General features: G+C 39.8%; 1 protein-coding gene across 1 annotated transcript in view; it reads left to right on the plus strand.

Annotated features, from left to right (window-relative positions):
- avl9 (AVL9 homolog (S. cerevisiase)) overlaps window positions 1-25,376 on the plus strand; it is an 81,343-nt gene that overhangs the window by 28,466 nt on the left and 27,501 nt on the right. Inside the window, exons 4-12 of the mRNA XM_079846262.1 lie at window positions 6,327-6,412; window positions 6,666-6,737; window positions 6,813-6,902; window positions 7,621-7,687; window positions 7,892-7,932; window positions 8,061-8,099; window positions 8,204-8,273; window positions 12,263-12,729; window positions 24,309-24,443. Coding sequence (XP_079702388.1) covers window positions 6,327-6,412; window positions 6,666-6,737; window positions 6,813-6,902; window positions 7,621-7,687; window positions 7,892-7,932; window positions 8,061-8,099; window positions 8,204-8,273; window positions 12,263-12,729; window positions 24,309-24,443 — 1,067 coding nt within the window. The remainder of the gene's footprint in view (window positions 1-6,326; window positions 6,413-6,665; window positions 6,738-6,812; window positions 6,903-7,620; window positions 7,688-7,891; window positions 7,933-8,060; window positions 8,100-8,203; window positions 8,274-12,262; window positions 12,730-24,308; window positions 24,444-25,376) is intronic.

Genomic DNA, 25,376 nt, shown 5'->3' on the forward strand with positions numbered 1-25,376 from the left:
CCTATATGCAATATGCACGCACGTGTTGCGCGTTGTCACAGCAACATAAACAAATTTCCGCACACAGATGTACACAGATGTTAGGGTAATATTTTAATTTTAATTTAATCACAAAAACAAACCTTTGCATCAAGTTAAACAGGCCCATTGGCTGCCTACATAATAAGCTGTTTTAAATTTCAAATGTTCAATGCCTTATCGCGCTGACGTGACCGAGTTCGACCCAAACCTGAACATCATTTCTAAATATCTGCGGTTACCGATGGGTCCTATCGGGCTTGGGTCGGGTGTCCATCCTCTAACGCAGTGTTTCCCAACCAGGGTGCTGCGGAGAGCAGGGGTGCCATGTAAAAGTCCTTCAAATAATGTTTTTTTTTTTTCTTCAAATTTTTCAAATAATTCTCTCTTTGTAAACTTTGTTCAATGCATGCGAGTGCTGCCTTATGTTCGAATATGACCAGTCATTTTCGCCGTCATCACCCGGGTGTAGTGCCAGAAGACGCGAATGAGATCAGACTACGGAAGCGCTTACCAGATGGCAGCAAAGTAAAAAGATGGTTACTGGGGTGGATAGAGTCTTTGATGATTTTAACAGCTCTGCTTTTGCAGCGTTTGAGGTAGATGTCCTGTAGAGAGGGGAGAGCAGACCCTGAGATGCGCTCAGCTAAGCGCACAATTCTCTGAAGGGCTTTGCAGTCTTGATTAGAGCTGTTCCCATACCACACTGAGACATAGCCTGTATCTGCCTTAAGTAAACTTTATACAGTCGAGAAAGACGACGCATATCCGAGCATTAGCTCTTAAAGGGGCAGTAGCCTTTACTGCTGTCTGTTTGATGTCAAACAACAAAAGACAAGGACATCACTCACTGCTCTTGATTGAATAGCTTTTGTAAGTTTAATAGGATTAATCTTAAATTTATACAGTCAAATATGCAATGTTATTTTACATTTGATACATTTCTGTACCTGAAAACTAATGTTAGACGTACCTGAAAAACATAGTTTATTTTATTAGTATCTTTGCTCAATAGTATTTTTGTGCTGCTGCTTGTATTTAAATTATTTTTCTCATTATTTTCTTTATTTTTATTTGACAGAAGTCCTTTTTTCCATGAACATAGCAAATACTGAACCATACCGAAACAGTGAACCTAAAACCATGAAACAAACCAAACTGTGAGCAATCTGTACCGTTATACCACTAGCGTAACGTATGCGAGGGGGTGCCACAAAATGAAGAACATTTTCAAAGGGTGCCATGACTGAAAAAAGGTTGGGAAACACTGCTCTAATGTGCAGTAAGGTGAATTTAGCGTTTTCGATGTTTCAGTGTGGATGAGCAACTTTTGGAAAGCGGCAGTGGGGACAGAGAGCGTTTTGAAACGAAATAAAAAATTATCATACAAATTTAAGAGAAATTCCTTTGAAATGTACTCCTCATTGGATACTTAAAAAAAAAAAAAAAAAATTATTTAGACTCCCTATCTCAATAATATCATATTCAAAACGCTCTCTGTCCCCTCTTCCGCTTTCCAAAAGTTTATTTCTGTGCTATTTTATGGTATGGCATGATTATAAATGTTATGTTAGATTTTTGTCCTGTTAGGTTTTTGTTCTGTTTGATGAACATTTTAGGTTGTATATGTAAGGTTTATTCAGATCAAATAACTCAATGGGGAATTGAATCACAATTAAAGAGAACCGAATTACCTCTATGTAACGTTGTTTGTTCGTGTGGGAAGAAGGAGGCGGGAACCGGCGAACATTCAACAACTTTTAATCAAAATAAATGAACACAAAATGAAAGTAAAAGCGGCAGCCCCTCATGGACGACTGCCACTCACACACATAACAAAACGTAAACAAAACAACTTAAAATCCAGGCCTGGGGTCCGTTCTTCGTACCTCGCTCAATACATCGAAGATGATTTGACAGATCCCAGATCTTTTAATCGTGATAACTGATCTCTGGCTAATTTGGTTCTTCAAACAAATTTGCGGATTGGAGTAAAATATCTGGATTAAATGATCTAAGATTACTGAGCATTCTTTTTTTCCCTGAAGAGGGCAGATGCATCGATATTCGAAACCACGATCAGCAATGCAGCGATTGGCTGGCGTCAAGACAGCAAGGTAATGACATCATATAATTAAAAAGCCACCTGGCAAAAATTTGACAAATTACACAAAAAAAACCCCCGAATTTCTGAACCTTTATAAGGAAACAGCCAAACGACCAAACCAACATAAGTTATAATAGATAAATGTTTTTTTTTTTAACATGATTACCAATTATTTATATTCACGATTTTATACAGTATTTGTACACCCTTTACATTTTTATTTCAATGTTGTAATTAAATTTTTAATTCAATTTGAAGCATAACGTGACAGTATTCAAGTTTCTTATGGGTCAAGATCAAATTATCCTCTCTTGTGCTGCATCAAGCCACTCCCATAATATCCGTGATCACTTAATGCACGGCTCAGATTAACTGTACAACATGTGTGTAAACCAAAAAAATTTAATTATATAAAGTAATTATTCCATCACAAATAAATCGCTCAATCAAGTGGCTGTGTCTATAGTATTATACATTCTCATACCGTATACATATACAATATAACATTTTTATATTATTATTTAAAATTATTATTATTGCCCCTGGTTCAGTAATGCACTCTTGTAATAAAGTAGCAGTGGCTGGGACAGATTTTAAATCACCTCAAGATGCAATCTAATCCTGTTTACATGAAATAAGCCTGCTCCCGAGCAGGTTTAAGCTTACGGACCTGTTACTATGACAGCAAGTCCAGGATGAGCTTCGAAGAACCAAACAATCCAAGATCATGCCAAATCGTCAACAATCAAATCCAGCTAACTGAGTTAGCGAGGTACGAAGAACGGGCCCCTGGTCCTCTCTCGTGTCGCTCGTCCTTATATGCCTCCGTGCTCCCTCATGAGAGGGAGACTGGTGTGCCTCGCAGGTGACGCTCATTCTCAATCACGCACATCTTGCTGGCTCCTCCCATGTCTCTCTCGCCCGTCCACCTTGCCACACTCTATAACAAGACACTTGTATAAATGAAAAATGAATACAAGGCTTTATTGAACTACTCTAAGACATACAAACTAATTCTAATGAAACACACATACGTACCCATTCACACAGTTTGCAGGAAAATGTGATATTGTTAAAGGAATGGAGTCCCAAATGTTTAGCGTTAGAAGCTATTTCTTAAACACAACCTGAGAGAATCAATATAACTAGCAATTCAACCTTAGTTTGTCGATTTTCACCAGCTCAGCCAGAATGGAGAGTTGTACGTTTTGGATTCTCCTTGAAGCGCGGGCTCTTCTCGTGCTGCGGATGCTGCGGCGCTGATTGGCTGGCGGGCGGTTGTTGTTGCGTTCGAGGAACAACACTCCAGTTTGTTGAGTGGATGGTTGGCTTCGCCGAGAGGAGGAGCCGTGTGCTCCGGTTCCTGGTCACTTGAGTTAGCCGTTGGCGTTGCTGTGCAACGGCTTTCTCTGCGTATCGGTACGCAGCTGCTGGATGCGCTTACTCTTGGAAGTTCATCGGCGAGGTTCAAAAGAAGTTGATGAGTTCGGAAAGAGCTCTTGGTAGCTCTTAGTGTAATGTAACGTGCAGGCAGTAAGATGGGAAGGCCAGCACGAGTCAGCTGTAGCGAGGTCACGCAAACACATGGCGGAAAGCAAGAAGCTAAGCCAACTGTTGATCCCACTGTCTGCATGTCCTTTGGGTCCTCCCCTGAAGGGGTTCCAGCCAGTCAGATATTGTTGTGGGCGGGTCTCCCACTTCTCCTGTTTCTCGCATATCATTAGTGTTTTGCCCATGTGACAAAATGCGAGAAGATTCTCTGGCTTCTGGCAAACATTTCAAACACATATCTTTCATATTGCAAATATGGTATATCCTAAACACGAAATACACGTGATCGCTGTCATGCGGTGAATCTGGCCAATCGTGGAACGGCTGTGTCGTCATCAGAGCCCCTGCAGCCGCGAGCAGCTGCTCTGGAGAAACTGCACCGGCTGTATTCGCCGGCTGCTCTCGAATCGCTCTCGCGGCACTTTGTTGACATACATCACTGTCATGTGGCGTCGGCGCTGCCTCAAGTCGGACAAAATTTATAACCGGCATGCACTGCTTCAAGTCAGCCGCCGATCGGTCTGCGCATCACTGGGTGAAGTCGAACAAGCCTAATTTTAAGAGTGTTACGAAAATTAATGTTGACAAATACAAACATCACATGTTTATGAAAACATGAACATATGACTTGAAAAAATAACTGCTAGATTATAATGCATAAATGTTTTTTTTTTTAAAGAAACATCTAAGAACAAAATGAACCGTCTCAAATAACCCAATCAATCATATCATTGTAATTGAACTGAAACTGTAAATAAACAGCACCCTATAGCTTTGCTAGCAGGTTAATAAACTCAATCAAACGCACCCTATATTAATCAGTGTGTACCCTACTTGCATCAGCAGAAAAAAAGAGGACGTGAATGTGCACGTGAACTTGGCCGTGCTAGTTTTTACACATTTTGAATACGCTTCCCTTAACAACAACGCCGATACACGGGCAACTAAAGCACAAATAATTTACAACACTATTACAATTGTGTTCTCATTATAATGTTATGTACATGACAAATTGGCTCTGCACATCTTACACTTAATTTTATTTTTTCTGATCAAAGTGATTACAGACATCACTGCGCGTTTTCCAAGGCATAATGAGAAACAACTTTAAATAAAACATAGGTCTACTGTTAAAAAATATGAGAACGAAGTAACGTTGCTGCATTAATATCATCAATGCTTTTGAAAAAGAACTAGCCTATCTTAAAAGAATATAACCGTCTCAAAAAACCCAGAGTCGATCATGTCGGGCATTGCATGTGAGCTGAAACTGAAGAGAATGAACACCAGTTGGTAACGGCAGCGCTTTACTAGCTGGTTATTAAACTCAACCAAACGTGTCCATATGAGATTAATCAGATATAGACAACATAAAAGTAATCTTACTACTTGCATCTGCAGAAAAGGACGCGGATGCGCACATGAACTTCACCGCGCTTGTGGATTTCCTTTAACACCTGATACACGGGGAACTAAAGCACAGATCATTTACAACATTCTATTACAATCTTGTTTTCATTTTAATGCGATGTATATGACAGATTAGCGCTGCACATCTTGCACTTAACTGTTACATGATCACGGTGATTCCATGCATCACTGCAGTGCGCGCTTCAGTTTCACTTTATTTCGCCGGTCTGGTAGGTGTGCTGTCTAACGCTAAGCAGTCAGACCTCAGTTACCGCCCAAAATGCCGCAATAACCAATCAGAAAAATAGACAAATATATTTTTTAAAGTCAGGGCGATCATCGTTTTCATGATCGATCGTCGCTGTCACGTTCGAGTACTCCAGTACTCGATCACTGTTGCCCATCCCTACTTGTCCCCCCCCCATGGTTCAGTCAGGGGTTATGTCTGTGGAACAAAGAGAAGTTTTTTTTAGTGTCCTTGTAAATTGGGTTTGAGATAAGACAGGCAAATGGCGGACAGGATCTGTTCTGGGACCATTTGGCCCCAGGGCTGAGTTTTATGACTCGCTAATGAGATTGGGACAGGGGTCAAGGAGTATCTGGGATGTGAGGTCTCTATGAATCGAGCCTGTTGTCAGGATATTCCTACATTGATTATTTCTGTTTTATTTTGTCCCTGTTTCCTCTGTGTAGTTCCTACCTTAGTTGTCATAGTGACATAGTGATTATTCCCTTGTTTGTCTCCATAGTAACCTATGATTTTAACCTGTGTTTCATTTAGTTGCTTGGTTGCCTGTTTATACACCCCTCAGTTTTCAGTTGTGTTTGTCGGTTCTAGTTTATTTATAGGGTGGATTTTGTTCCTGTGATTATTCAAGTGTTCTTAAGTTTTTAAGTATAATAAAGACTGTTATTTATCTTTGTCGTCATTGTGCGCTGTTACTATCATAGTGTGACAATGACAGTGTCCTCATTGTTTTGTTGTTTTATTTTTATTTTTGTTTATTCTCAACAGTTTAATTTGCTCCAATTGTTTGTGTGTGTTTGTTTGTTTGTTTTTAAAGATGTGTTAAAGTTAATAAAACATTTAAGAAAATGCTTATTCTTTTTTATATTTTGATACAAGATGATTGGGGTGTGCTATGTTCAGAATGAACTATGATCATAGATGCAATCAATGAAAAATTTTATCAACATATCTGTTTTTAAACTCCACATTGTGTTATTTTTTAATGGACAGACACTGTCTACTTTCATTTGCCTCCTTTGGATGGACAGCTGAAATGTGTTTATGGAGTGTCTTGCTACAGACAGATGGAGGCTAAGGTTTGTCCATAATAATTTATGCTTACAGTGCTTTGTGTAAAATGTAATTTTTTTAATTGAGCTTAAGCCAGGGAAATTCAGTACGGTGCCATCACAATGAACTATTTTGAACTATTTTACATAATAATGAAACAGTTTCCACAATCCAACATACATTTTTCTAAATAAATAAATAAGCAGGGTTGTTTTTGATAGATACTGTAAGAATCACATTATATCTAGTCTGATATTGTTGTAATGCTGTGTATTACAGGCACTGAAAGTAAGAGAGGCAGATATCACGAGAGAGACGGTTCAGAAGAGTGTTTGCGTTCTCAGTCGATTGGTGAGATGCATATTCTAGAGAATCCTTGATTTACATAAAAATACAGATTATTAATTGTATGTACTGTTGTTTCAGCCACTGTTTGGTATGATACAGGCTAAACTTCAGCTCATAACTCATGCTTACTTTGAAGAAAAAGATTTCTCTCAGATCTCCATCCTAAAGGCAAGATCTTTCACACACATTCCATTGTCAGATATTTTAAGAACTAATACAGCTAGAAGATGTAAATGATGACCAGTAAGTTATTTGCTTAGAATTACCACATGAGATATAGAAATCTAGTCATGTCAGCTGTCTATATATATATATATATATATATATATATTGTTTACAATTTAGTTCATTTTAAATTCTAAATTACATCTTTAGACTCACGTCTACAGTTAAAATGATCTTGACCAGTGAAAAAATTGCATTGTGTGTAATTGGGATTTATTTGCAGTGCTAAAATGTTTTATGTATAAAATGTTTGTTAGGCTAACATACATTGCTTTCAAATCTTATGAGCTATGAAATAACGGTTATTAGTAAAACATAAAATAAATTATCAAACTCAGACGAAACTGTCATACATATTAGGGGAGTTTGAGGTATGTATATACCTCTGTAAAATTAACACAATGCAACTAAAATACTGTGGATGTAGCAAATGGTCTATTATCCACCCATTTTCAATTGCAGAATAAATTAATCACTGGCGTCGAATACATCTGTATTTTTACAGCGACATCAAGTCAGATCATGCAGTAACTGCAAACATTTGCTTTTGTATAATGCTGCATCAACACAGATGTCAGTATAAAAACCTTTTTCAAATCAGCCAGAAGCACAAAATCACTTAGGACACCTCTCATGTATGATTGTTATTGGTTCTCTGTAGGAGCTCTATGATCATATGAACAGATCTTTAAGCTGTACAGCGCTGGAGGGATCACAGATATATCTGGGTAATTCCAAAACACACGTCTGCTTTTCACAACTATAATAGATCATTTCTCCTTTAACTGATCCTAATTGGATGAGTGAGATGTCAAATGTAACCCCTATTTACTTTCCAAATACACATTCTAGTCTTATTGCATATGACTGACCAGTGCACATTATTGTAAAATTATATTTTACACATATTTTTTTCTTTCGTTTTTCTAAAGGTCTGTCTGCCAGAGATTTGATCCTGCACTTTAAACACAAGGTAAAGGATTAGACTCTTTTTAAAATTCTGCTTCATTATTTTGGATAATACATTTATTTTGATCTTTATGATGAAATTGGTCTGATTTTGGACTAAATGTTTGTGTTGTTTCTCCTTATTTGCTTTAGATTCTAATTATTTTTAAACTGATTCTGCTAGAAAAGAAGGTAATTATTACCATCTCAATACACACTTTTAGTAAAGTGGGATCTCAAGGATGAGTCTATGCTTAAGTAGACACATACTGTATGTATTTACTATCTCCCTATAGATCCTGTTTTATGTGACTCCAGTGAAGAGATTAGTAGAAACTTTGATGACTGTCCTGTCATTATTTCCAGGTAAAAATGCTGTAAAACAGGTAATGTCATATGGTGTTAGATTTGTATTGGCGGGTGTGTTATTCTAAGTAACTTAAACGTTAATAAGGAAATAGTAACACTGCAGAGCAACTTTAAACAAGATACTGTAAATGTTATTAAATTGTCTAATTGTCACATATTCCCTGTTTGTTTGTGGACTATGTTATTTCCTGTTGTGTGTTTCGCTTTGTAATTCTTTGTAGTTTTTCATGCTGATTTAGTTCTCCTGGTGTTTCTTATCTGCCACGCCTCCTTTAGTGAAACTATTCCATAAATAAAACAGGAACATCCAGGAACTCAAGACCCAAGACACGGACAGGTTAACAGCAAACAACGACCGACAAAAGACTAGTGAATCACAAGCATATATATACACACAGACAGACAAGCTTAATAAGGTAACAAGGGGGTGTTGTAAATGGGAAACACCTGGGGAGACTAATCAACATGAAAAACTACTAAGAACTACAGAATAAAGCACAGGAAGCACTTCAACGTAAAAGTCCAAGGACAGACACTGAGCATGTGACACTAATAATTCAAACAATTTGTTAATAATCAAATTTTGACTTTTATTACTTGATTTGTTAATCATTTTATAATATTTGTTAATGACTTATTACATGTTGCATGCCAAGGTTGGACTAGACAATGGGAGCACTGGAAGAGTTTAGACTTGTGAGCTGGCTGTTGTGAGCAAATGTAAATAATGAATTACCCCGTAAAGTACAGGTCAAGTCTGTTTAAAAGTATTATCGTTATGCATGTAGGGCCTGAGGCCTGTTTCACAAAGCTGGTTTTAGTGGCTACCCAAGTAGGCTAAGTTTGAGTTTATATTGAGCAAACCCTGGTTTTTAAGACTCAAGAAGATGTATTGTTTTAGTTATACTTTAGTTTTGGGTCCAATTCTAACCCTCTTTCCCTCTTCGTTTAGGGGTCACACTTGGCTCCTTCACGGTCAAAAGTGTCCGAGGCCTTGAAATCTAACTTCTTTTGTTAACAGGAAAACCCATGTAATATATTTTTGTTGAATTATATTTTTTATTATAATTTACCATTTTGATTGATAATCACGCAATATTTATAAAAAAATGTCTAATATATTTTTAATATATTTCTGGATTAGAGCAATATTCCATGTTAAAAAAGAGACAAGGCATTTAAAATCCTAACTTTGAAGGTAGATTAGTGCTATCTGGTGGGAGTAAAAAAAGAAACACATATGTAATGCCAAGATGTAACCACTAGATGCCTGTATAGTTCTATATAAAGTGGCTTATAAATAGGGTTGGGTGGCACCGGTACCTATATAACCGGTATGTACCGGACCGAATCTGAACACAGATTTCGGTGCCTCATTTCGGTGCCACTTAAATTCGAACGTGCTTTCGCGCTTTGGCTGGCGCCGAGCCAGAGACGGACACGCTCAGCGCTCGTCACATATCACAACAATTCAGTATTTTCAACCACATAATGTTTATTTTAGGTTTCAGACATTTAAATGCTCATAAGTACTAGCAAAAAACACACACTGATGTCTATGGAAGCGGCAAAAACAATCCTTTCAGACAGTTATAACTTGACTACGTGTTTTATTCATATCAGATACACATTATATAGTAATTATATAGTTTACTATATTCTTCTCCCAGTTCACCGGTCACTTACTTTCATGTATTTCGTGACACGTCAATGAATTTACGTGATGTAAATCCGACAGATCCGATTCTCTAAGGCGCAAACTAACATGGCGCCGCCCATCGCACATTATAGATCAACAAAAACACATTCACTCACACATATTTGAAAATCAGAATATCAGATAGTTCATGACATAGTTAGCAAGTCTGTGAATATTTTGAATAAAAAAGAAAATACGAAATAAACGCGATACAGCTGAGCTGTCATACAGCACTATTGTGGCAGCTGTGTCATGTGAGAAGCACGACGCGTCGCCATGGAAACAATAAAGCGATGCGTTCTAAAATATTTAGCCAGAAATTATGGTCATATTTCTACAAAATAATGCTGAAGCTTGAAGCTGGTTTGTAGCATACCAAGAATACAGACGACTGCTGTTAATACTGTAACTGTTATTTAGAGTTAAATTAGGCCTGTTGTAGTTGGGCTAGGTGGCTTTAGTTTTACTGTAAATTTGTTAAGTAAATTGTGTTTTGTATTTATTTATATATTTAAGTATACTTTAAACTTGTAATAAATTGTTTAATTTAAATAATAATAAAACAATCTATAAAAAGCCATTCTTTAATTTCATCCACTTCGTTTTGTGGCTCTTTTTTTTTATCGGTTCAGGCACCATTTAGGCACCGGTACCGTTTTAAAAGTATCGGTTTGGCTCCGGTATAAAAAAAAAACCAAACGATACCCAACCCTACTTATAAATTATCTAGTGGTTTTTAAAGATAAATACTTATTTTTATGAAGTTGTGGATTTGGATTTATACTTTTTGTCATGGTTTAGATTGTTTTTAGTTTAAATGTTAATTTGAATTGTCAGTTTTTCATTAATATTACTACAGTCAAACCTGAATGCAGAGGACATTTTGTTTCTCATAACAAAAATATTTTGATATAACACATCAAAATTAAATAAAAATGTAACAAAAATTAACAGGTATGCTATCACAGATTAATACATCTGGTCTATTTTGCACTCTTGATATTTTCATTGCTGTGCACTTTTTTCTGCACATTGGCTGAGTCGTGTTTTGTGTATTTCCCCTTCATTTCCTATGTCTGTCCTTTTTGGCCGCAAAGGAGCCAAGTGTGACTTTTTTCCAACCCTTTAACATACCCGAATCATGTCCATGATTTTTTTGAGTGTTCACATAGCTTGTCATAGACAAAAGTCACCAAGTGTCAGATGAAGCAAAAAAAAAATTCTAAAAGGTAAGGTAAAGTTTTTCTGTCATTTCTGACTGAAGAGGCCCAGAGGGGTTATTATCTAGTTGCTTATTAGCATGCCTATTACTAGGATATTGGCTGTTTATTAGTACTTATGAAGCACACATTAATGCCTTATTCTGCATGACCATATTCTACATCCCTTAATCCTACCCAATACCTAAACTTAACAACTACCTTACTTACTATTAATAAGCAGTAATTAGTAATTTATTTAGGCAAAAGTCGAAGTTAATAGTTAGTTAATAGTGAGAATTGGACCCTAAACTAAAGTGTGACCATTGTTTTTTTTTTTACTGTTGGTTAATCACCACGGTACCTTACGCTAACAGGTTTTATTCTAGGTAAGATTGTGATTTGGCTGTTCATTACGTTAATCATAAACTGAATTAAACTGACTTTAGAGAGTGAGCTCAGTGGGCCCACTGAATCTGATCTAAACTGGGTAGGATTTGTCAACTCTAAACCAGCTCTGAAACACAGAGTTTGTTCGACCTGCTTTATGAAACAGGCCTCAGTACAGTAATGCCTTATACAGCTGAAAAAGTTGAAAATTAAGCCGCACATTCCAGTTTTGTAGAACCCACCAGAAACTCCAGTTTAAAAGGTGGCAAGGATCAACAAACAGATTTACTCCAGTTCAATGTGACACAGGCACCTTGTCAATGTCAATGTGAAGGAAAAAATATTGGAATGTTCTCCAAAAAAAGTTTTTCATTCCTGTTCCGGTGTCCCAAAATAGGTAGGCACAGTACTGACAGGTTTATTACCAAAAGTGACTTTTATTTTGTGAAAGATACCAGAGCTCTGGCCCGTCAAGACGCCGCTCATCTATTCCAGATAGACCCACCCCTAAATGCAACATTAAAAACAAATTGAAACAATCTCTTCCTTTCTAATTTGGCAGTTCTTGGCTAGAGTAAGCTGCAAAGTAGATTTCATATTGATGTTTGTGTAGAAGGAATTATTTTAAAGAGTAAACAGAATTACTCTATGAATATTATTCTTAAGTTTTATAAAGTGACTTATTAATTTTTTTCCAGGTATAATAGAGCATGGGTTGGCAGATTCATCTCACTATCAGCCCCGGAGGAGCATCTCAGATGACTTCAGTTCACCAGAAATCATATCTGCAGATGAAGAATCATTCTCCATGTCTGCTACAGATATTACTGACATACCAAAAGAGCTTGATTGCAGGTATGATGTCAATGACCATCCAGATCAATCAAAGCCTTGTAACACTGCTCTGGACACACACTACAGTCAGCCTCACACAGGAAGCTTGCTGGACAACTCAGAGTGTGAATGGGAGACGCTGGAGCCTCATGTGATGGACGATATGGAAGAGAAAGTGGACATAGATCATTCAGAGATGTTTGACACAGACTCAGGGCTGCCAATAACAGTACAGCCACAGTCAGCCACAGGACAGGGAACGTTGACCTCAGGCCTTGTATCTGGACTGCAAGAAGACCAGTATGGACTACCACTTGCTATCTTTACAAAGGTTTGCACACACAGCCACACAAAGACACAAACCACATCCACCATACTCTGTAGAGTAAAACTGTTTAGACTATAATTAATGAAATTACTAAAATTTGGCATTCTTCCTCAAAGTCCTAGAAGTTTTTTTAAATCAAAGGATTCAGAATTTTAATTATAGCCTATAAGGTTATAAAAATATAAATATTATCAGTCTGTTTGAGAAATAGACAATGCTCTGTAAATTTTAAAACGATAGGGAAAGTCAAAAAATTGACTCTGAAGATACAGATAGATATATAGAGTCATTTGTTGCGTTGGTTTTTCCGTTTCTCGACAACACAAACCAAACTCTTTTAGTGTCAGCTACAACTACAGAGTTTGAGGCATTCAAAGTAGACATTGTTCGTTGGCAGCAAATGAAGACCATTGGCTGGCATTATGCAAATTTGTTACATTGTTACATAGGCTTGTAACAGAAAGGGAAACTTGATGACTTCTGATTTCTGATGACTTGTTTCAGCAGTTCCGAATCAATTCTTTTTTTTAGGAGAAAAATTACATTTTTCATCCACTTGGATCTTTAATACTTTACAGATCTTTTATATACACAAACAGCTACACACTGCATGAAAAGTGGTATTCGAGAAATCATAATGGGGCACTGTCATCACAAGTCATCATAAAATCAAAATGGACAATTCTTATTTTTTATGGAATATTACAGTATTTATTATAAATTATTTATCCGTGCCAAGCGGTGCCTAATTTTACAGAAGAAAAAAACAAGTTTACAGCCTGGTACAAATTGTGGTTTTGGTCTACACTCCACCACATCCCAAAGATGCTCTAATGGGTTGAGATCTGGTGACTGTGGGGGCCATTTTAGTACAGTGAACGCATTGTCATGTTCAAGAAACCAATTTTAAATGATTCGAGCTTTGTGACATGGTGCATTATCCTGCTGGAAGTAGCCATCAGAGGATGGGTACATGGTGGTCATAAAGGGATGGACATGGTCAGAAACAATGCTCAGGTAGGCCGTGGCATTTAAACGATGCCCAATTGGCACTAAGGGGCCTAAAGTGTAGGGTTGGGCATCGTTTTGATTTGAACGATTCTGATTCCGATTCCGATTCTTAGTTTCGATTACGGTTCTTTTCGATTCTCGATTCCGATTCTTTGAGGGGTGGAGTCACAACATGTCACAGGCTCATTTCACAGAGGAAAATTGTATTTTGATTCAATAATGAGTTTTAGTTTTGGGACTTTCTCCGCTGGCATTTTCACTTGCTTTGCTGCAAAGGTGAATGGAGTTTCACACCGAGTCCCGGTTTAACATTAACAGCAGTCATATTAGGACTGCTACTAGCGTGGGCAATTTGCGTATAGCCACATTTATCTACGAGGGGGGAAAATAATTTCAGTAACGTGGTAAGGGCTTTGTTATTACACTGCAATCACTTACCTGATTATGACGAGGTGGGATAATGTTAGTTCACCCTGAAATGAAAATAAAGCCATCTTATACTCACCCAGCTGTTGTTCAAATGCGCGTGTTCCTGTGTGTGCGCGCACTCCAAGCCGCAGCCTCGTGCAATATTGTCATGACAACCGGTACACAATATTCACTTAAGGAGGTTATATTATTAGTATTATTTCTTATCATATACGTTATAGAAAAGACGAGAATCGCGTTTTTTTCTATTGAGCTTGATTTCTCAAAATGGTGCATGCATGTGTGTGTGCAATGACAACAGTTCGAGTTATTATAGTTGGCATGAGCGCCGGCGGCTGCTGACGGCTCATAGTGTACACAGAGGAGCGCGCTCAGAATAACGGCCGAGCTCAGTGTTTTGACTGAATAATACAGTTTCTTTCTCGCAAAACCTTATAGTGTGCCCCCTGAACACTTTCCATATGGCGCGCGTCTCCCTGTATCGTTGCGTGATACATTCGTTTATTTTTTGTAATGTTTTAGCTGATCGTCATTCACTGCCATAGGAAGGAGCGCGTGCAGGAACAGTATTTTAAATGTCATAGGACATAGGGCACTGGGACAACATCAGGGTAAGTAAAAGAAGGCTTTATTTTCATTTCAGGGTGAACTATCCCTTTAATAACGTTGGTTAGCGCAGGGTTGCACGAGGAGGACAGACCTGCGCAGCATTTCAAACACGCTACACTCGTTAATTTATACACCACATATTTGTAGTGCATCCTTCCGTACAAGAAATAAGTTTGTCATATGTGTTGCACTGTGCCGACCCAGGCTTTTTTTTTTTAAAGTGAAATAAAGCCACACTTTTGAGCGCTGCTTACTGTGCTCCATGGCTGCAACAGAACAAATGGGCGCGGCAAGCACTTCCGAAAACTTGCGCGTTTGGAACCGATGATCGGAATCGAAAACAAAATTTCTAAACGATTCCAATGGCATCGTTATTTTTTAAACGATTCCAAGTTGGAACCGGTTCTCGATGCCCAACCCTACTAAAGTGTGCCAAGAAAACATCCCCCACATCATTACACCACCACCACCAGCCTGCACAGTGGTAACAAGGCATGATGGATCCATGTTCTCATTCTGTTTACGCCAAATTCTGACTCTACCATCTGAATGTCTCAACATAAATCGAGACTCATCAGACCAGGCAACATTTTTCCAGTCTTCAACTGTCCAATTTTGGTGAGCTCGTGCAAATTGTAGCCTCTTTTTCCTATTTGTAGTGGAGATGAGTGGTACCCGCTGGGGTCTTCTGCTGTTGTAGCCCATCTGCCTCAAGGTTGTGTGTGTTGTGGCTTCACAAATGCTTTGCTGCATACCTCGGTTGTAACGAGTGGTTATTTCAGTCAAAGTTGCTCTTCTATCAGCTTGAATCAGTCGGCCCTTTCTCCTCTGACCTCTAGCATCAACAAGGCATTTTCGCCCACAGGACTGCCGCATACTGGATGTTTTTCTCCATTTTCACACCATTCTTTGTAAACCCTAGAAATGGTTGTGAGTGAAAATCCCAGTAACTCAGCAGATTGTGCAAATACTCAGACCAGCCCGTCTGGCACCAACAAACATGCCACGCTCAAAATTGCTTAAATCACCTTTCTTTCCCATTCTGACATTCAGTTTGGAGTTCAGGAGATTGTCTTGACCAGGACCACACCCCTAAATGCATTGAAGCAATTGCTATGTGATTGGTTGATTAGATAATTGCATTAATAAGAAATTGAACAGGTGTTCCTAATAATCCTTTAGGTGAGTGTATACAGCTAATTTTGCCCTTCATGACAACTGTGAGGGGGGTGAATTTTTTTAGGGTTTTAATTTCTTTGAGTAAATGTTTTGCGAGAGAATGCAAAAGTATTGAAATATTTTTTCCCTCCCATCTCATATTTTTTCCATCACCATGTCCCTTTAGGGGCTACGAAGGAATGCATTTTCTGATTTTTTTATGTTATGGGCCAGATTTACTAAACTGCAAATTAGCGTGAGAGCGCAATTCTAAGCGCCAATGGGAGTGAAAAGTTCTGAGTGTGATCTACTGACACCATGCAAATTAAAGAACACAGACGCAGCCGGATAATTTCCATAATGACCAACGCAATCTATCAAGAGCAGCGCAAATTAGCATCTGGTTTAAGATATGTTTATGCATTTAAAGCTACACTATGTAACTTTTCCGTCCACTAGAGGTCGCCTGTTCAAAACAAAGGCGTAGTTTGATGACGGCACGTTTGAGCGCAGAATCTCGGGACGTGTGGTCTTCACCTCACAGCCGGTGGGAAACAGTCAGGATAGGACTCGGGCAGAAATCATGTTCATGGATGCGATTATTAACATTACTGTAGTCTGAAGCAGAGCAGGACCGGGTGTTGTGGAGCTGAGCAAGGCCGCAGGAGCGATTGAAGAGCGGGACTGTTATTATGGCATAGTCGCTGGCGGGACTTTTATTATGACACGATTGCCGGCGCCACTTCCTCTTTTCCAGTCATGAGTTTGAGGTAACGCAACTCTGTTTATCGTATTAGATATATCTGAGTGTGTTGAAAAGGAAGTTATGACGTTCGCTCGGCGGCTGCTATGACACTTGTTCACAATGCAGTGAGAGTAAAGTGTTTCACTGAATAAAACCGGAGACCGAGGGTGACGCAGATATGACGCAATCGACAGGCGACTCCAAATAGTTGAAAACATTTGGGATATTCTAAGTACTCAAATGAACAAAATATATAACACTGGCCTAGTGGTTTATGGATATTTTACTGCAAAAATCCTACATAGTTCACCTTTAAGATATGCAAACACCAGTAAATTGATGAGCGCAAACCTTAGTAAATCACCTTGCATGATTCATTTAAATACTCTCCTCCCATAAATTTTGTGTCTAAAAGGGAAACTCCTACAAATGCATATGCAATAAGGTCAGCCGCAAAAATAACTGTCCACTCCTTTTCAGCGCAAATTTTTCACTGCATATCTTTAAATCCTGACAGTAGTTTGCCAAAAAAGAGGGTTTGCACTGTCGCATACTGTTAGTAAATCTGTCCCTATATTTCTCGAGGTTAGTTCATAAAGTTCGCAAAGTTTTTTGCACCAAATCAATGTCCAATATTTATAAAAATCACTCTCTTGAAAAACAATTTCAGGTCAAGGGGCAAAAACGTAAGTAAACTCCCACTACTGTGATTGGCTTACTTCATCGCACCTTATCCATGCCCTTCTTTACAGCATCCTGTGTGTTATAAAAATTGACATGGCAAGCACTGTGATACAAGCGCAACAATAAGTTTAAAAAATGTCATGGTTTCTCATTCATTTTCCAATGGTTAAACATTTATTTTGGTGACTACTTTCATGTTTAGTTGTAACATAAACGTAACTAAACACCTATACAGATTACTATTAACAAATTTATTTTAGGACGATAAAGTAAACCACTAGCTACACATTATGTGAAGGTTTAATAATAGCAATGGTAATATAAACTGTAACAAAATATATTAAATTCGTATAATAATTTTATCAGCAACAGTCAAACAATATGCTTGGTGTCTTAATAACGTTTATGCTGGTTTGACGATTATTACAAACACACTTTTAAATCAATTTAAAATAAATGCACACATGCTTGGCATTTGCCGGATCTTTCAATAAAATATATTTTACAAATCGGCAGCATGTTGAGAATCTTTTACAAAACAGTGCGTTGTGAAATGTGAAGAACAAACAAATGATCTCTTTATCTGAAAGTTGGTGAGCACACCTAAAAGTCTCCTTAGGGCATCACAATATCGATTGAAACAGCCAGATGTGAGAGAGCCCAATATGTCAGCAATTCTTTTGTTCCCTTTCATTCAGTCACTCCGAGTAACGTCAGTGACTGACAAATGGGGGTTTCGCCTAGAAGCCTATCATCTTCGAGATCTAGAAAGCGCCCAATGTCAGTGCCAATGCCATGGGCATGCGGAATTTGCATGCGTAACTCCGCCCCACCACGTGGGTATATAAGGAAGTGCGCTGGCAATATCGCATTATGTTTCTGCTTCAGAGCCAAGAGCATCTACTGTTCACTCCTCAAGCCTTCTGAGTTATTGTCAGCTTCTTCGAGACGATCAGCTTTCCAGTTCGGTGTTTGTGTGACGGCGCGTTCCAGCGATCGCATACTTCATGCCGGCTGAACTGTGCAGTGGTCTGCAACCAGCTGGTGTGTGCTTCCCTGGGCGCTTCGGCATCGACTGCGAAGCTTCCTCTCCTGAAAGAGCTCACACGTGGCACGTCCTTTTCAGGATGTCTCACCCGTGTGCTTCTGGGTGCGGTCGGTCTCTGCCGCCTTCCGATGGGCACAATCACTGCCTGATGTGCTTGGGCTTTCAGCATGCTCAGGCAGCGCTTGTGGATGAGTCATGTTCCCACTGCGGGAACATGCCCATCTCAGTGCTACGGTCAAGACTCAATGAACTCTGTCCCGGAGCTAGAGTCCACTCTGCCACACCCCAATCTGCGGTCTCCACGAGAGGCGGCACTTTGGCTGGTGGCCAGGGTGACCTAAACTTTCTGTTGCGATGCAACTGTGTCCGCAGAGCCCTTCAACCTGGCGTGGTGACCCAAAGCACCCCACCAAGGCCTGTAGGTTCACATCAACTCTGGTGGCGAAATCCTACAGAGCAGGGGGGTAGGCCGCCGCCTCTTTGCATGCCATGGCTATCCTTCAGGCCTACCAGGCCAGGATGCTGTGCGACATGCACGAGGGGGGAGCTGACCCAGGGCTCAGAAATGAGCTGCGTGCCGCCTCCGACCTCGCTCTCCGGGCAACGAAGGTGGCCGCACGCTCCCTGGGCCAGGTGATGTCCACAGCTGTGGTCCAGGAGAGACACCTCTGGCCAGGATGGGCTATTCGGTGGTGCGATTGAGAGCTTTGCCCAACAGTTCTCAGCCGCCCAGAAGCATACTGAGGCTATTAAGCACCTACTACTAGGGGTCGACCGATATGCGTTTTTCAGTAGACCGATAACCGATATTTTGAACCGATATATGTGTCTAGTGTGAAAATTAAAATTGATGTCAAAATTAAGAATAAAAAGGCCTCTGACAAAGACTCCCTTTAAATTATTGTACCATATCTTTAATTGGAAGAACTGTTAATATTAACAACATTAATATTTAGAATAATAACATAAAAAGTGCATGAATCATCCAGCAGGATTCTGTAAACATTTTGTAAACCTTAAAGAAGTGACCATCAATGGATTAAATAAAAAAAAAAAAAACACACACACACACACACATATATATTATATATTATATATATATATATATATACAGTGAGGAAAATAAGTATTTGAACACCCTGCTATTTTGCAAGTTCTCCCACTTGGAAATCATGGAGGGGTCTGAAATTGTCATCGTAGGTGCATGTCCACTGTCAGAGACATAATCTAAAAAAAAAAATTGAGCTCCCTCCAAAGATTCTCTATTGGGTTTAGGTCTGGAGACTGGCTAGGCCACGCAAGAACCTTGATATGCTTCTTACAGACCCACTCCTTGGTTATCCTGGCTGTGTGCTTCGGGTCATTGTCATGTTGGAGACCCAGCCTCGACCCATCTTCAATGCTCTAACTGAGGGAAGGTTGTTCCCCGAAATCTCGCAATACATGGCCCCGGTCATCCTCTCCTTAATACAGTGCAGTCGTCCTGTCCCATGTGCAGAAAAACACCCCCACATGATGCTACCACCCCGATGCTTCACAGTAGGGATGGTGTTCTTGGGATGGTACTCATCATTCTTCTTCCTCCAAACACGTTTAGTGGAATTATGAGCAAAAAGTTCTATTTTGGTCTCATCTGACCACATGACTTTCTCCCATGACTCCTCTAAATCATCCAAGTGGTCATTGGCAAACTTAAGACGTGCCTGGACATGTGCTGGTTTAAGCAGTGGAACCTTCCGTGCCATGCACGATTTCAAACCATGATGTCTTGGTGTATTACCAACAGTCACCTTGGAAACGGTGGTCCCAGCTCTTTTCAGGTCATTGACCAGCTCCTCCCGTGTAGTTCTGGGCTGATTTCTCACCTTTCTTAGGATCATTGAGACCCCACGAGGTGAGATCTTGCATGGAGCCCCAGTCCGAGGGAGATTGACAGTCATGTTTAGCTTCTTCCATTTTCTAATGATTGCTCCAACAGTGTACCTTTTTTCACCAAGCTGCTTGGCAATTTCCCCGTAGCCCTTTCCAGCCTTGTGGAGGTGTACAATTTTGTATCTAGTGTCTTTGGACAGCTCTTTGGTCTTGGCCATGTTAGTAGTTGGATTCTTACTGATTGTATGGGGTGGACAGGTGTCTTTAAGCAGCTAACGACCTCAAACAGGTGCATCTAATTTAGGATAATAAATGGAGCGGAGGTGGACATTTTAAAGGCAGACTAACAGGTCTTTGAGGGTCAGAATTCTAGCTGATAGACAGGTGTTCAAATACTTATTTGCAGCTGTATCATACAAACAAATAGTTAAAAAATCATATATTGTGATTTCTGGATTTTATTTTTTAGATTATATCTCTCACAGTGGACATGCACCTACAATGACAATTTCAGACCCCTCCATGATTTCCAAGTGGGAGAACTTGCAAAATAGCAGGGTGTTCAAATACTTATTTTCCTCACTGTATGTAACATATATATATATATATATATATATATATATATATATATATATATATATATATATATATATATATATATATATATATATATATATATATATATATATATATATATATATATATATATATATATATATATATATATATATATATATATATATATATATACATGTATGTATATATATATATATATATATATATACATGTATGTGTGTGTGTGTGTGTGTGTGTGTATATGTGTGTGTGTGTGTGTCTCATTTAATAATGATGTTGTAATATGTTATATTTAGCATTTTATTTGCTTTATTTATACCCCAAATCGCATGAAAATCACACACAACCCGTAGTCTATTTGTGTGTTTATTGATTCTCTTTATTTTTTGTGTAGAAGCTTTTGTTTGATTGTTTATCACGGAGCTAAAACCAGGAAGTGTACAGGACAGCCAGAAACGTGCCATTAAAGCTATCACTGCAATGACGGACATTGACTGGGAATTCACATTATAACTGGAAACGGGGTTGCTTGTCATTAAATAGATTATATTGAGGTGTTTTGCAACTTCAGTGTAGTGATCTCCGTGCATATGGAATTCTGGCCGTTTGTTGTGGTAACAGAGAGGAGCGATGGTATCGTTAACGGAGTCCCAGTTATCATCAAGAGAGACTAACGTTAGGAGGATACAGTGATCTTTTCAAAAGGTTTTTGAAGTATCCTATTGAAGATGGAGACGATCGTTAACTCATATATCACTACAAGTTGATAGTGATCACTGCTGCCTTACCTTTGCGTGATCACTGCGCACCAGCTCCTGTTAGTAAGTGCTTTCGGGGTGAGAGCGCAACATTTTCAGTGCCTTCAGCCTTCCACGTTGATTGGCCAGACTCGTGACTCCCAACAAATCAGATGGGTGATGGGCGGTCATTAGTCTAGGTCACAGAGCGGTGCGCTCTGACAGAGGTGGCTGGATCAGAGCCAGATCGCGCGCATTTCAAAATTTAATTATTTTATCGGCAAATCGGTTTTGAAAATGACCGATACCGATAACCATAAAAATGCTAAATATCGGCTGCGATAATCGGCCACGCCGATAATCGGTCGACCCCTACCTACTACCCGGCGGCCAGTTGCTGCCTCCACCCAGCCGTGCTCTCTGCGCCTACGTAGACAGGACGCAGTGTTTCAGGACCTCAGACCAGCTCTTTGTCCTTTATGGTGGGAAGCTGATGGGAAAGGCTCTCTCAAAGCAAAGGTTGTCTCACTGGATAGTGGACCCCATTGTTTTGGCTTACCAGACGCTGGGGCGTCCATGCCCCCTTGGGGTTAGGGCTCACTCCACCCGGGGTGTTGCCTTTTCTTGGGCTTTAGCTCATGGCACTTCGCTGACAGACATCTGCAGAGCTGCAGGCTGGGCGACACCCAACACATTTGCAAGATTCTACAATCTCCGAGTGGAGCCTGTGTCCGACTATGTACTCGCCTCTACTAGTGGCCGGTAATGGACTAGGCTCAGGTGTCTTCGCTTGCTCGCCATTCCACTCCTCGGACTGGATACGTGCGATATTTTCCTCAGGTGAGCTTCCCGGAAGCCCTGAGCTCCTCCAGCACTGTCGACGCCGACACCAGTAAGTCTGCCCTCTAACGAGCCCAGATCCTCATGTCAGGCCAGGTGCCTCCGTGTGCATGGCCCCCCTCTGGGCAACCCCCACACGTGTATTTCCACCGTAAGCCTCCTTGAGCAGGTGTCTTTCCCTTGGCAAGCCTTGCCATCCTGGGGTTAAAAATCCACCTTCGGCTGGTACCCCAGAGCTCTCCATATGCAGCCCTTGGCGGGTCATATGTGTATTCCTAAGTCCTCCCTACGGGTAGGCGTCTTGGCGCATTTCCACCTGGAATATGCTTCCCAGTGTTCCTTGGTATTCCTGTGTTAAGTGGGAGTCCTTCATCCGTACTAGTCTTACGACAGGGTACTCGCACTTAAGCAGGGCACTGGAAGACAGCCAAGTGGCGTGATTACATTGGGACCCCCATTCGTCAGTCACTGACGTTACTTGGAGTGACTGAACGTAACCGAGACGTTTTGTGTAATACCTGTTATGCTGCAAAACTCACAATATTCACCCTAACCATACCTTTGGTTGCAGCAAATGCACTCTTGCGAGAATTTCGACAGCACAATGGTTAAGATGGAACTGAGAATTTGCTGTGTCAAAGTTTGCGTTTATTCAGCCTGTTTCTTCATTGATTGGACAGTCAGAAATGATGTGATCATACTCATGAATAAAAATATATTGATTTAAAATACTGATGCAATGTCATGAGAACAAGAATCACTGATTTATTATTGTATCGCCCAATAAAATTTGTTAAAGTCCCTGTAAAGTCAAAACTAAACATGTGTTCTGAGTTCCTCACACCACAGATACATGTGTTATTAACCACCCAGCCAAATTTGAATCATAAAAAAATCCGGGAAGTACATAAAATAGCTTATCAAAAACCTGAAAAAATTAGCAGCATTCTCTGCTCTCAAACGCTGGGGGTGTGTCCGCTGTCTGCGCCGAAACCACGCCCATTCGCGGGAAAGCGGCAGTAGCACACAAGACAACACTCACTGATCACGAGCGTCTATGATCACGACGCACCAGATGTCGGCGGGACGGGAGGATGAAGGCCTGGGCGGGGGATAGTCGGTTCTGCAGCGGATTATCAGTGAATCCCAGTTGTCTCCGGTGAAAGTTTGTAAAATGATCCGGTGTAAAGTCACTGCAGAGGTAGGTGTCGGTGATGATCCTCAGCTCTCTCCACCAAGGTTGCTGTTCACAAAATTAATCCACCTCTTCATCATTTTTGTTTTGTAAGCTGTTATGCAAGTTGTTGACTATAGTAACTAACAGTACTAACAGTAACTCGCGATCGAACTGATGCGAATGTGCTCTAGTTATGATCGTGTTAGGGGAGGAGCCAGGCTCTCTGGCTCCAGTGCGTCATCGAGCCACCGTTTTAGCCCCGCCCAGAAAATCCTGAACACAGCAACGGTGAAAAACTGTTTAACGGTCTAACTTCTGAATTCAGTACTTCATAGTTCACAGTCTTTGTAATGTGTTTCAGCAATACATTTCTAACATTTATAATGTGTTTAGAAACAAATCTCAGAATTGCCTTTACAGGGACTTTAATCATAAATATGCAATACGCTATTTAATAAAGTTTCAACACAAGAAAAAACCCTTATGAAGTCAAAATGTAAGCAGACTTTCACATTGAGTAGCAATGGAGTAACTGACAAAATTTCAACAAGAATGACACTGCAGAAAGATGTATTTTACTGCAGAAATTAGAACTTCTGCCAACAGGGACTAACTGCTAACTAGCCGAACCCTGACCACTGGATTAAACATGCAGGTTTGATTTGCCTGACCTTTTGACTTCTTTGCCATTTCCAGGGTTACCTGTGCATGCCATACATGGCACTCCAACAGCACCACCTGCTATCAGACATAAGTGTTCGAGGTTTTGTTGCAGGAGCAACCAACATCCTCTTCCGTCAACAGCGCCACCTAAGTGATGCCGTTGTGGACGTGAGTCCATCTATTATTTTGTCTTTGTTCTGTAATGGAGGCCGACATATGAGATATTATTTTGGTGAATCTCACAAAGCCTGTCAAGAATGTGTGTAGCTCATATTTCATGTATTTGGTGTATTTTTTGGCATTGTGACATTATATTCATGACAGTTAAGCATGATTGTCATGAAAATTTGTCCTCTAAATTCTCATTACTGTAATGCGTCTGGGGGGTTTACTTTTGATTGTAATTCTCTTTATTCTCAATGATGATTCTCAAGGTTAAAGGGGCTATATGCGTTTTTCTGAAATTTAAACTCGCGACTGACACCTGTGGCCAAAAAACAGAACTGCTCTTAATTTCTGCTCGCTCTTGCAGCGGTGGTGACGTCACATCCGCAGACAGCGCGGGAAAAATCCGACCTGACAGAAAATAGAAAAAATAGGATACAGGCTTATAGGTGCACCCACTGTGAGCGGACAAGGTGTCAGTATGCTCATCAGGAGATGTTTGAGTCATAAATGATAAAATAAAAAGGCTATTGTTACGTTTATTTTGGGGAAAAAGTTGCATATAGCCCCTTTAATGTATTATAGTCATGAAAATTGTTCAGCTGCTAAACTGAAAAAAAGCTCTGGATTAGAGGTAAAGGTTGGATATATGATCATTACACCGATGTGTTTTAGATAATAAATTGACAGGAGAAAATCTAGCCATTTTAGTTTAGCATTAGTGCAGTCACACTATGATTATGCTGCAATATTTTGGTTTGGTGGTAGTAAATGAACCAAAAAGAAATTGCAGACTGCTCAAAATAAGTTTTCTTTCATCATCTCGTGTTCGAGTATGACCTCTGACCTGTAAAGTTGCCAGAATATTAATCATACACTGTTTGTTAATTGACCAGAGGAGAACGGGCACCCCGACTGAGCCTGGTTTCTCCCAAG

The sequence above is a fragment of the Gobio gobio genome (assembly GCF_949357685.1).
Source record: "Gobio gobio genome assembly, chromosome: 20".
Classification (NCBI taxonomy): Eukaryota; Metazoa; Chordata; class Actinopteri; order Cypriniformes; family Gobionidae; genus Gobio; species Gobio gobio.